We start from the raw sequence: 13,893 nt of genomic DNA, 5'->3' as shown, positions 1-13,893 counted from the left end.
AAAAAAAAAAAAATAAAAAAATTTTGTGTGTCGTGCGCACATGAGCCAGTCCAGGGGAACCAGCAACGATCTTGCTCGAAAATCCTACAACGGCCCTGCACAAGAGCCAGTCCAGGGGCACTGGCAACGGTCTCGCTTGAAAAATTTCTTGTGTCACCCGCACAAGAGCCAGTCCAGGGGCACTGGCAACGATCTCACTCGAAAGATTTCATGTGTCGCCTGCACATGAGCCAGTCCAGGGGAACCAGTAACGATCTCGCTCGAAAATCCTACAATGGCACCGCACAAGAGCCAGTCCAATGGCACTGGCAACGGTCTCGCTCGAAAAATTTCTTGTGTCACCCGCACAATAGCCAGTCCATGGGCACTGGCAACGATCTCACTTGAAAGATTTCATGTGTCGCCCACACATGAGCCAATGCACTGCAAATATTTGATTATATTGAAATCCAGTGTGTATGGGGACCAAACCAAGACGGCTACTTCACTTTTGTGCTCTCCATACTGATTTCGACTAACATTAGCTGTATGATCAATGCTTTATCGTTCTGGAAGATTGCGCTATCATAAGGGCAAGTTTGTATATGGACATAATCAGCCAGGAATATTCAGGTAATCCTTTGCAGGTTTATAGAGTACACGACAAACAGCCTTGGTTGGCACAAGGTATGGCAAGGTGGTGGAAGGAGTGGCTGTGTGGTAAGAAGCTTGCATCCCTACGCATGCGTTGGTCAGTGTTTTCTTTGCACTGCTAGGAGTCACGTCGCTGTACACTAACGTCGTGCATTATTGAACAGGTGAAGCACAACTACAAGGTAAGGCGTTTGTTTTTTGGGGATTCAGTGGGGGTTTGTTGCTCGTGTTTATTTATTTTTGTCAAACAAGGAATCTCCACTGAGTTCCATGCATTTGTCTGCCTGTAGGTGTGTTTAAAGTCTCACTTAGTGGTGAGAAATGTGGGGACGTATCCCTCCTCCTATAATTGTGCTTATTTTTTACCATTTTTGTGTGACTGTTTTGTGCCCTTACCAAGAGGGTTACCGAGTTGGCCAAGAGTATCAGGACGGCCAGAATAGTTTGCTGTGTTTTGGAACTGTTTCTTGTCTTCTTCCATCCTTCCTGCATTTTTGTTTTTTTTATAACTCTGTGAATTCCCCCCCCCCAAAAAAAAAACATGGCAAAAAAGACAAACGACACTGCATTGGAGTGGGAGATTGTCCTACCCAAACAGTGGGTGAAAGAGTTTGAAGAGAGGACGGTGGTGTTAAGGACTTATTCAAAGTCACTCGACATCCTCGCCCTCTTTCAAAAGACTCAAATTGAAAAAGAGTTGGCAGAGTATTTGCCAACTATTTAATTTCATCTCCAGTGGGGTTAAATATGCAATGGTGTTGCTATTTGACACCCCTGAGGAGGCTCGCAAATTAGCGAGCCAGCCTTGGAGGGCAAAGAGATTTTGTTTCTTCCCACGTATGGTGGGAGGAAGTTGACGATCTTGGATCTGCAGGTTGCCACCCTATTTTGGCTATCCTTAGTTTTTGTTTGCCTCCAAGGGACTCTCAAATCTCATCCGCTAGTCTATCCTTTTGCTTATGTTCTGTTATCTTCCTAGGTTTGCTAATTATTAGGAGCATCCCACCCTCAGGTGGCTCTACTCTGAGGTTAGCTTTTGTGGTTTAATTTCTTTTTGCATCTACTCCCTCTATTATTTGTTATCACTCTACTGTTATCCCACTGGTTGGTATCTGAGTTAAGTTCTGTAATGTGAAATGATATCCTTCTTCGTATATGAATCGCCCTAAGGCATGTATTTGGTTTTTCTACTATAGCCGGTCTCCGTTAATGTCGTGTCGTAGTAACCTTTGCGTCTATTAAATATATCCCCATTTATCCACAACCTAGATATTCTAGCAGACACCCCCATAGGGATAGAGTTTATGGTGCTGGTTAGATCTTCTACTTACATATTTTAGGTTCTCGATTTGTTTATGGAAAGGGTGGAACGGTCCTGTGCAAAAGTTGGGTGCGGCATCCAGAAAATTAACTTTACTCTACTGTTTCTATTGATCCAAGTTTTGAGGTGTTGTCAGAAAAACCAATTTCTCATCGAATTTTATGATCTGTTGACCAGTAGGGCAATCTTTTCTGAATCTCTTTTATTAAGACCTTCAAAAGCTATTCAGCAACAACTTATTGTAGACTTTATTTTTGCTGTTAGGATAATCTCTTTATAATTTCTTGTCACGCTTTGATTCCTTTTCTTTGAAGATGGGAGAATACAATCTTCAAACCCATTCTTTTCTCAATTTGGCTCTAATTGTATACGGCGTTACAGAATTGAAAGAGGATATCGCTAAATGTCCTTGTCTTCTAGTTTCTTTTATTATGTTATCAAGGCTACCTGACTTGTTTTTATAATGTCCATTATAAACAACTGGACGATTACCAAGAAGCTTCTGGAAATGCTCCTTACACTTGTTTAGTCATTTCTCAGGCTTTTAGTTTTGACGAATTTGAACTTTGCCTCCTGCTTATCTCATCAGTAATTTGCTACACATGTGCAGTTAATTCTATTTTATCTTTAACATATTTCTGTTAGGTAGGTTTGGCTGTCTTTAAATCTGCAACATTTTTCATCCGATTGTACTTCTCAGGAATTAAGACTCCTTTGGCACTCGACATTTCATTTTTTATTGAGAAGAGAGGAAGTTCTCTTGCAGCTTGTTGATCAGAAGTGACAAATAGGTTGTATGTTATAATATAACTGAACATAGCCTGGCACAGTTGATGTAAGAACGCACACATACACAAACACACACGTCTATTCTTTGATGTGTATGTGTGTAAATCACATATGTAATTATCTCATGAGGGTTCAATATTGTGAGCTGTTTGCAGGTGAGTAAATAGAAAAATAGACAGCTAAAACTTGGATGTGTAAAAGCGAATTGGAAAATATCTATTATTTATCGGTGCTATACACTTTGTACGAGAGTAAAGGGCATTTTTGTAAATGGAAGAAACTAAATTTCTATTAACCCGTTTACAAGCAAACCAATAAAATAAGATACCTGTTAAGTATTGGGATCGAATAACCGAATACTTTTTCCCAATCTTCAAAATAAATTGTATCATTCTACACATATTAACAATTTACTATTTTATATAATTTGTACTCTTCTTTTCTTCTATTTTAGAATGTGACCAAGTCCCTCAAATATTTAAACAACGGCCAAAATATCTTATCGGCGGAACAATTCTTTGTAAAAGATCATAATTATACTGTGACTGTACAACTTTTACCATATATGAATATAAACAAGAATTTACTGAAAAAAACTGCAATATTATACTACAACAGTTCTTGCAATCCTTTATTACGTCCAACAAGATTCAATGCTAGGAATAAAGATAGAATGAGTTTTTAGTTGATTGTATTGATTGTAGGGTACTTAAATATGAATAAATACATATACACTTACAATATAGTGGTATTGTTGTATGATGAGTATTTTGTCTCTTGGTTTATTCCATCTACAAAATTGCAGATAATCAGTATCGAGAAAATTTTTTATTCTTCACAGTAAATTATATGTCAAAGTTTATTACATGAAAGTATTTTTGACTTGAATGTGCTATGTCCGGTGTCTTTAAACATTGATATCGCAAAAACGAAATTGTTCTCTGGTAACACGTTCTTTTATAGTAATAGTAATTCCCGTTGGATTTTAAGCCAGTCTCAGCGTAAGTTTCTTTTCCTTATCCCTCGCTAGAAGATAAGGTAAGATGTATTTATTCTTACTTTTAACACAATCCCAAGTAAAGTAGCTCATTGAAAATTCTTAAAAGTTAAAGATTTCAATTCTGTTTATCACACACACCTTTCCTTTCTTCTGCCTTCATAATTACACTCGGTCTAGAAACTGAAAGTACACCCCCCCCGATCTATCTATCTATCTATCTGTCTGTCTATCTATCTGCCTATCTATCTATCTATCTATCTGTCTACCTGTCTATCTATATATATATATCCCGTTGTTCTGCAGTCACTTTGGCACCTGACGCGTGGTAACACCGTGCACCTCTTTAGACAACACCGATTTGAAGGAGATAGTGAGCTAATGTGCAGCACGAACATTTGATTACTATAAACAAATCATTTGTGCAGGTCGTTCGGCAAAGGCTGAACGCTCACGTCCTCTTCGATGGGAGAGTCTATCAGACGACCACCGACAACCAAACTTGCGAAGGCCATTCAACCATTCGTGAAATTAAGTGTAGAATTCAAGGGTCCACTCCCATCCATTAATCTCAACAAATATCTACTCACAATTATCGATGAATTTTCTCACTTTCCGTTCGCATGTTCGGGTATATCAGCAGCTATCGTAATTCATTGCCTCTGCCAACTATTTTCGATGTTTGGACTCCCTTCTTTCATCCATTTTGATCGTAGCGCTACCTTCATATCAGATGAACTGAGACAATTCCTCCATGATAAAGTCATATTGACCAGCAGGTCGACCCCAATACAATCCAGTGGCGAATAGCCAGGTCGAAAGGCTCAATTCAATCTTATGAAAGACCATTACTTTGGCCCTGAAGTCTAAAAGGATTGAATGCAAATCACTGGCAGCTCTGTACTCTATTCGCTCCTTCCTATATACGGTCACGAGAGGCTGTTCAGTTCAACTTCTGGGACCTCACTAACAGAATGGCTAGTGAAGAGCGGACCAGTGCTTCTGAAGCAACAGTAGTTCTCAAAGCACGATCCAGAAGTAGAAAAGGTTGTCGTTGTAGGATCGACTAGTCACGACTCGCTGACGCGGATGCGCGCACCTGGAATGGGTGTAAAACAATGTGTAGGAAACGAATATGGGAGAGAAAAAATGCGTGCAAAGCAACGGGAAGTTGGGGAGAGGAGTTCGGAAAATTCACAAGATCCAAGCTTTTTCCTCGTAACTTTTAGGAAAATGTTTTTTTTTTTTTCAATGAAATTTTATAGAAATACCTTTCAAATGACATATATTACAATTGTAAAGTAATTTGTGGGGAAAATCTTTTCGAAAAGGGTGAGAGAGAGGAGCTCGGAAAATTCAAAAGATTCGAATTTTGTGGGTTAGTGTTTAGGTCAGAAAAGCTTATTTATTTACCGTTACATTGTATATACCCCAAACCACGACGGTTGGTATGTATAACTAATAAATGGAAAAGCTTGCAAGGTAAAAAGATAAGTTAATTTCGGCCAGTATGTGTGTGTAGATGTTCACGTAGTAAGTAACCCACAGATAAAGATAGAATGATGTGAGAGAAAAGAAATTGAATCTTTCTCTCTGTCCCCAAATGGTCGCTGTCTCTACGTTTTCACCAACTCACTTCTGCAATAATAGAATTCGATGGAGGTCTGTGATATCTATTCTAGCTATTAGTGAAATAGAAGAGGTTAGAAGGGTCAAGTGGCGAAGACATTATTTGGCTTAGGCTAAGGCATCTGGCAAATTTAATTGGTGTCACAGAAAAACTATTGTTTTACCGTGAGAAAAGTTCTGTTGAATTGTCAATTGGAATTTGGTTATCTTTTATTAAAAAAATGCACTTTTGAAGGTGAGGTGCAAAACTGCATCAGCCCCCCCCTTTCTTTACACATATTTTAAGACGACATTTGGCAGAAATACGTTTTATAGATTGTGGTTTACATTAGATTGGAAAATCAAAGAACTTTGAAAACAATAATAAAAATTAGTGGTAACGATGTCTGGACAAAACAAAAAACCATGTTAGTGTTTGTGTGAAGCAAGTCAAAGTGTATTAAAACAATATCTTTTACTTACCTACTCAAATGACTCGATATAGAGATCTCAGGATGCAGAAGACCTCAGCTGCAGAACAGTTTTCTTCTTTAGCAATTTCTCACGCCGAAATGTGAAGAGAGAGAGGGAGGAGAGAGAGGTGTTGGGGGAGAGAAAGAGTGAAAAAGGTGTTTTGTCATTTACGTTTTTTTTTTGGGGGGGGGGGCGTACAATATAAATTTTAAAATGCAGATTTGGAATCTTCGCCCTCGATATAGTGGGTTCATGTAAAAATAAGACCAAAAAATATCCCAAAGGTGCGTTCCATGATCTTTACTTCCGCCGACTTTTACATACCCCGGTGACCGATCTATGAAATTTGGGGAATGATTTACCGAATGGTGAATGTAACCGAGTATATGGAGATTACAATAGCTTGCCAAATTGTCAGTCATAACGGTAGTTCCTGGAAAAACGATTGGATCTTTCTGATTTGGCAGGCACCACTTTTTATTTGTTTTATTTAGTGTGTTTTCTACCGAAACACTTTAAAACTTCGTATACTTGTATATTTTGTCTTATAGAGCAGAGAAAAAATTTTGTATTCGAAGTTATTTCATGTTAAAAGTTGTCGTATTTCGGTAATTTCAACCAATCACTGACGTCTATTGAGGTGAAAACAATTACTGCTGTGGAATGTAAACAACACGTTCTAGCGGTGTAATAGGATCTTTTCCCTTGAATAAAATTAGTGCCATTGTTTGTCAACAACAACTGTTATGTATTCTTTTGTTCTTGATGGGATAATAAACAACTCACTGAAGGCATTATTATGATTCTACGTGTTTATTTACTTGACATGTTTACAAACAGTGTCTATAGCGGAGTGATACACACTGTGCGTATCTGCCTTAGACACAGCTCATACTGCTTAGTAGATGAGCTTAACAAAATAGTACTACTAGTGGGGATTTATTCATATATACGTATACCTACGCATGCACATAGATATGAACATGTAACATCCCTTCTTCTTGGAAAAAAAAAAAAAGGATCTTTTAGCAATGAAAAAATAGAAGTAATCTCCCTTATACTAATGGATTGTCAGCGCAAGGGTGGCAATCCTGCAGCAGAAACCATGGGATTATTCTGCCCACACACATGGTTTTCTGCTTTCTAATCTAGCAGAAGTAGTTGTTTTATTATTTTTTTTCTCTTTTAACTGTATCAAATCGGTGGTAAAATGTTCGGTCTCCATCTGGTGGATCTTGTGCTCTGCACTGGTGTCTGAGGTGTGTCGTTGGGCTGCTGATGGGTGGTTGGTGCCTGTTGGGGTGATGGTTCTGTGGAAACACGGATTCTGTTGGTGCCGTCATCTGCTGTGCATGTTGTGGTTCTTGTTGGTGTTGTCATTGATGCTGCAGGTGTTGCGCATGTTATCCTCGATAGCTTTGGTGTTGGGTGGATGTGGGCCCTGTTACGTCTCAGCTGCCTACCAGATTCAGTTTCTATAATGTACGATCTTGGAGTTTCAGCTCTACTGACAGAAACAACCTGTCTGATGGATATTAATTAGCACACTCAACTTAACTAGGATGTGTTGGTTTATAACACCGTAGAGTTTAGTGAACATCCCAAAAAATCCTTTCGTGTGACGACAAATGCTAAAATGCATCGAATTTCTATCGATTTATGAAATTTCGTCAGCACCAGCAGATGGCACCACTGTAATTAAATGATGTCAACTGAGGTCAGTTTAATGACTGAAACATGAAAAATAAGAACTGAAACAATTTTTTTCTAATGTTGCCGCTTGACAATTTTATTATAAATTTTACTTTGCATCTATTTATGGTAAATTAATGTAATGTAAAAAGAGCGATAGTATATGTTTCAAATTGTGCAATAAGACAATCCCTCCGTGACATACCTTGTCTGTTCTGTGAGTGTTGCAATGATATTTGTACAATCTAAAAAAATAAAAAAATGAAAAGAAGAATAGAAAGTTAATAAAATAATGATTTCTGACATGGAAACAATTGCGAAAAATTTATTATGGGGAATGGAAGATCTATTTGGTCAAACCGACCAGAATCCAAAACCACCACCACCAACAACAACAACAATAATCACAACTGCAATAATGACAACGAAGTAGTAAATACTTTGAAGTATTGAATTCTACCATCGCTAGAATTGCACCCATTTTATAGAGTACCAGTGGAATACAGTGAGTCGATTTACTTGACTTTACCCTCCCCCAAAATATGTAGCCTGGTCACTATGATAAATGAAATATTTCTAAACAAGATGACAGTATTTGATCGTATGCTTACCTATGAAAGAACCGACAACCCTCCACCTATTGTGAATCCATCGACAATCTCTTTTTACACATAAACCTTCCGTAATGGTAAGCCAAAATGCTCGACCGCAAACACAATCACCCAAAACTCTGCAGCCATTACAATCTGCCAAATAAGCTAAAAATATAAACAACAATAAACTATAAAAAATAAATAATTATCTAAAATGTTTCATTCATAATTTTATTAATTTTATGAAACGTTATTAATATTCAAGTCTGCACTGGATTTCGATTTTTTAAATCGTTGATTATAATTAAGTATCTTGTTTATGTATATCAACATGAGAATAATTCTTTTAATCTGATTGGTTTTATTGAAAGTGTATAAGGCCGTTACTACATTTATGTTAAGAAGTAAAGACTATAGCTAGAATCCAGTATGCTGTTGCTTATATATATCCATGTATAAAATCTCTGAAGGCAGAGATTGGACTGATTGAGTAAACATACAGTGAAAAGCACTTAGCCGTGACCATCTCATCTTTTTGTACGTGTCTCTTGCTGCTATCTCCCGGCAAAAGGCTTGCATCGAGCTCATTGATTGGCTTATAAATGGGGAAAAAATAGACTTGAAATTGTAGTCATGGTTGTAATGCATGTGGAAAGACAGACATACTGGATATCGTAGTCATAGTTACAATACATGTGGGTGAAAAATATTCTTACAAGTGGGTATCTAGGTATGTGGTTCTTGCCTATTCAGCGGTTCTGTTTCTCTTTCCTATTTCAATTTGGTACTTTAGAATGTATTTTATATAAATGGAAAATCGTTTAACCATTTCTCTTTTAATTAATGATCTACTCAGATGAGAGAGATCAGCGTCGATGAGTGTTTTACAATGTATAACAGATTGGTGGGTGGAAAGGGAACAAAGTGTCAGTATTCTTAGATTGGAGAACTGGTCAGAAGGTTTACTACAGACTGAAATCTGATAAAGCTATTAGAAGGAGAGTGGTTCAGTTAATCTGGTTATGTCTATCACCCAGAAACCTGGACAGTTTGCAGGATAGTTTTAGTCTACCTCATATCTACCAGAAAACTTGGATGGTTTAAAAGGTTTACTCAGTCTGGCACAGAGTGTGATTGAACCAGGCATCAAAATGATTAAGTAGCGAACTTCTTAACCAAACAACTATGCTTGGACTGATACTAAATTGATGCCAAAGAAAGGAATCGTTGTTTAGCCCCTAGTTAAACATGATGACACAGATATATGAATAAAGGCATTCAAGAGTTGATCATCTTTTTGACGAGTGTCCAGAATAATTTGAGGGAGATTTGGCTGCTATATTTTTAGGTGGAGCTATTGCATAGAGGTGGCTTGTTTCCAGGGTTACTCTAGTGGAAATGCAAGGGAACAGATGCATTATTGGTAGCAGTGACAATACTTTCGGTGATTACTGCAGCTGTTGATGTGTCCCACACAAGATACGACAGCAGTATCAGCAGCAACAAAGGATGTTTATGTGCAATAAACGACTGGGCAATTAACAAAGACAGTGGCCTGTAAGCACACTCAGGATGAAGACTTTAGGTATGTTCTCGTACGACACTCAAGAAGTAAATCATATGGTAGCAACAAGTCTTCTTTCATAATCTCGTCCTGAATGTTCCACAGTGATACTGTTACAATAAATGAGAAATGAATTCAAACCTGTAGCAGTTGATGCAACAAGAAATATAAACATTATTGTCAGAACAGCCCTCATCTGCAATGGAAAAGTAAATAAAAAACATGTAATATTTGCATCAATGACCATGCTATTGGCACGTTCGCTTATCAATCTTGTGGTTCTGAATTCAAGCAAACTGTGCAGCACTTAAGACATTTGTCTTCTTCCAGAAATTTGTCTGAAGACTTTTGTTCATATATGCAGGAACACAAGTCTGACCTTGAAATAGAGCCCGTATTAAGGCTATACTTCTGGAAGCTGTGAACTTTTAACAATTTTTAGCAATATTTCAAGTCTTTCCAGCAAGTATACAGATTAATTTGAGTTTTGACTTAAAGAATTGAGGATATCCTGGAGATTATGGTCTTAATTGAAAAAACCGAAAATCATAGCAAGCTTATTGCGCTTTGTGGATTTGTGTTCGTGCACTTCACCATAAGTTTCTTAACGATGCAAACATTTTAATGAAATTTTAGTTTTGAAAGGTTTTGATTATGATGATGTTGATGAACTTAGCAAGTAATTGATGCACACACCAATAACCACATGCACTCTGATGCTTTATTTTCCATTTTTAATGAAGACCATAAACTCTGGGGTAGCACAAGTTGATTTCCTTTGTGGAATTTGGTGAAAATGAAATTCTTTAACAACCAACAGACAATATTATTTTGAGGAAAGAAAAAAAAAAAAAACGAAAGCATCTATTAATCGAAAAATTTATAGAAAATAGAAACATTACGTTAGCATTCTTGAAAGCACTCAGTATTACAGAATTTAGTCTGATTACAATTAATTGAAAGAGGGCTTAGGGGACCTTATTAAAGTAAGGTGACGAATTGGCAAAATCGTTAGAACATCGGAAAAATGCCTTGTGGTATTCATATCAGTCTTTTCGTTCTGAGTTCAAATTCTGCTGTTGTCGAGTTTACAATTCATCTCGCTGGAGTTGATAAAATAAAGTACTAGAGTCAATGCTTTCGACTAACTCCACCCCTCAAAATTGTTAACCTTATGGCTCATTAAGAAACAAATATTTTTACTGAAATCATTTTCTTCTGTAAGTTTACTATCAATGCTAAATAAAGATAAGTAAGTCATTTAATCTTTTCAAGAACTTTTTAATTTGCTAAAATATCTTTCAGCAGATGCCACTATAACTGGCAATGTGCAGAATATTGTCAGTGTAATACATACATTTCGAAATATGTAATTTAACTTGTACATTGATATAAGCATTCAAAAAATTCCCTAGTAGAATACACAAGTCCAAAATACTGTATACTAGGAGCAAACTAACAGCTACGAGTTTGCACTTACACATACAAATACATGCATGCACACACGCCCATATGAAACATATATGTAACAATAGTGTGTATGTCTGCGAGTAAAGAAAAAGAGTACTCAATATTTGTGTACAACAAATGTTTAATATGCTGGTTATAAACCAGAGTAGCATTTCGTTACTTTCAGTATCATATCCTGTGGATATTCTCCTAAAATAACCATTAGACTTGAACACAGTATCAGAGCAGCTAACCTCTCACTATCGGATCGAATTGTGTGCTGCAAGGGTTTATTTAGATTTTCATTTAGATATTTATGCTTTTCTGGATTGCTTGCTATTTACATATATACAAACAAATATACCAGCCCAAAGTCATGTATACATTTAGATATTTCTGCTATTGCATTATATTTTTAATGCTTCACATATAAAATTTATTTTATTTACTCAGTTTGAAAAGTGTTCGGAAACGAAACACCATGTCCACTAGTAACTAATACAGTTTCATCACAATACATACGATATAAATAATCTGATTTATGCACTGAATTCTATTTCTATTTTTATGTCAGATATGTGAGCGTGTGCTTGTGTGAATGTATGTGCTTATGAGACCATATATAAAGATACACGTATGTATGTGTGTATATATATATATATATATATATATATATATATATATATATATATATATATATATATATATATATATATATATATATATATATAGATAGATAGATAGATAGATAGATAGATAGATAGATAGTATTTATCAGTGCTTTCATCGTGTTTGTTTCTGAGACTCATCAGATATGATTTTTGACAGTAAATTTTGTACGTTTTATATAAATATAGACGAAAATGTTCTTTTGTTATTTATATGTGTTATCACTATGCTGTAGATTCTTGCACACAGTCAAAAAGTATTTTGGGTTTCGCCAAAATAATTTTCCTTGCAATTGGGGCGGGTTATACATTATATGAGATTTTGTGACTTGCAGTCCATCTCTATAGTTACTTTGAAAGAGAATCAAATTCTAAATTTGATATGGAAGCCACTGTCCAAATATTTGAAGATGTTGTATTGCATGTTCCGCATCTGTTATCTCTACAACCCTTCTCTGAGAATTCTGAATTACCCTTTAATGTGAATTTTGCAATGCTGAGATGATTCTAAAGATTTTTTGGGTTGGCGTTTAGTTTCGTGAAAGATATTTATTTCTCTTTCTTTCTTCCCTGCCTTTCTTTCTTTCTTTCTTTCTTCTTTCTTCTCTTTCTGGCCAGGCTTGCAGGGGTTCACCACACACACATGCTTGCATGCATCTCACACATGTACACGTGCATAGAGACACACGCATGGATAACAGAGGAACATTTTCTTCCATAATGTAATATAATATAATACATAATATGATGTAGGCAGACAGACAGACAGACAGATAGACATTGTGGATATGCATTTGAATAAGGTCTTCACTAGATGAATGTATACTTTAAACATAGCTTAGAAATCGAATAGCTTACCTCCTATGTATAAAATTATTTGTTATATTTCTTGGTACTGTCTAAAGTATATGTAACACAAACGTTATGGTAGAGTAGGAGGATATAAGTAACTGAAATATACTAACACTGCAATTAAATGTGTGTGTGAATGTATTTTCTGCTATGTGTTGTCATCAGTTATTTATCATCAATAAAATACTAACAAATTTTCCATCATCCAATCATTTACCACTGTAATTATATTTTTATGTCCATTTCATTAATTTTGTGATTTACAGTTTCTGATAAAAGCCAAGAGTATAATTCGTGGAAACCGAAGAGGAATTCACACACATAGGTGTGAAGATATTGCTATTTTGCTTCATTTAAATTGATCTAGAGAGAAAGGATCTGCCATGACATTCACCTGTCTTCCCTTATTGGTGAAGTCGGCGTGATTGGTAATGCATGAAGGAGAGATGAGTGCGTTGATAGAGCTTAAATATAAGTGGGAAGTGGCCTAATTTCCAGAAGCGGACACTATTGCAATGGTGACAATAAAGGTCGAAAGTCACATAGTGATGTAATGTATGTGGTGCAGTGTAACAGTCTGGACATATTAGTCCCTCTCTCTACTCTAGTCCAGTCTATTTATCTATGTCCGTTGTGTATCCGAAGTCAGCTCAGATCATGTAAACTGTGGATCAAAGATGAACCAGGACTGTGTTATCCTCTCTGTGATTTGTCAGATAGATTTGAGGTTTTAGACTTCCTGTACAAAAGAGTGAAAGCTATATATTTGCGAGCAGCCGTATCTGACAAGCACTAAATTATTCTTCCATTACAGAGAGAACTTTTCAATGTGAAACAGTTTGGTAATTCAGGGCGGCTGTTTTGAGATTAAATAATTTATAGTACTTAGATACTCTCTCACAGTCTCCTCTGTCTGTCTCTGTTTCTCTCTCTCTCGTCTTTTGTTTTTTTGTCAATTCCAACATATATATATATATATATATATATATATATAAAGGGACTCTCACTCAGAGTAAAAGGCAGACTGTATGATGCATGCGTACGAAGAGCCATGCTACATGGCAGTGAAACATGGGCTGTAACTGCTGAGGACATACGTAAGCTCGCAAGGAATGAAGCCAGTATGCTCCGTTGGATGTGTAATGTCAATGTGAATACCTGTCAGAGTGTAAGTATCTTGAGAGAAAAGCTGAACATTAGAAGCGTCAGTTGTGGTGTGCAAGAGAGACGATTGTGCTGGTATCGACATGTGG

At 36.5% G+C, this 13,893-nt stretch overlaps 2 protein-coding genes across 13 annotated transcripts in view; both read right to left on the bottom strand.

The window, feature by feature from the left end:
• LOC106882273 (twinkle mtDNA helicase) overlaps window positions 1-6,257 on the bottom strand; it is a 93,475-nt gene extending 87,218 nt beyond the window's left edge. Inside the window, exon 1 of one of the 2 annotated variants that reach the window (XR_001410974.2) lies at window positions 5,832-5,856. The gene's annotated coding sequence lies outside the window, so the exon portion shown is untranslated. Of the gene's footprint in view, window positions 1-5,831 lie in introns of both variants that reach the window. The other variant, XM_052975583.1, reaches the window with a different exon arrangement.
• A 359-nt stretch (window positions 6,258-6,616) lies between these two features.
• The window catches only part of LOC128250447 (uncharacterized), a 13,926-nt gene continuing 6,649 nt past the window's right edge, over window positions 6,617-13,893 (bottom strand). For 3 of the 11 annotated variants that reach the window (XM_052975480.1, XM_052975469.1, XM_052975478.1), the window contains exons 2-4: window positions 9,813-9,867; window positions 7,720-7,759; window positions 7,304-7,514 (exon numbers count right to left, since the gene is read on the bottom strand). In XM_052975480.1, the coding sequence (XP_052831440.1) occupies window positions 7,395-7,514; window positions 7,720-7,759; window positions 9,813-9,867 (215 nt within the window). In that variant the 3' untranslated portion in view covers window positions 7,304-7,394. The other 8 variants (XM_052975472.1, XM_052975471.1, XM_052975474.1 and 5 more) reach the window with 7 other exon arrangements.

Source organism: Octopus bimaculoides, chromosome 21, assembly GCF_001194135.2.
Source record: "Octopus bimaculoides isolate UCB-OBI-ISO-001 chromosome 21, ASM119413v2, whole genome shotgun sequence".
NCBI classification, from domain to species: domain Eukaryota; kingdom Metazoa; phylum Mollusca; class Cephalopoda; order Octopoda; family Octopodidae; genus Octopus; species Octopus bimaculoides.
This window is presented reverse-complemented; position numbering and strand designations above follow the sequence as displayed.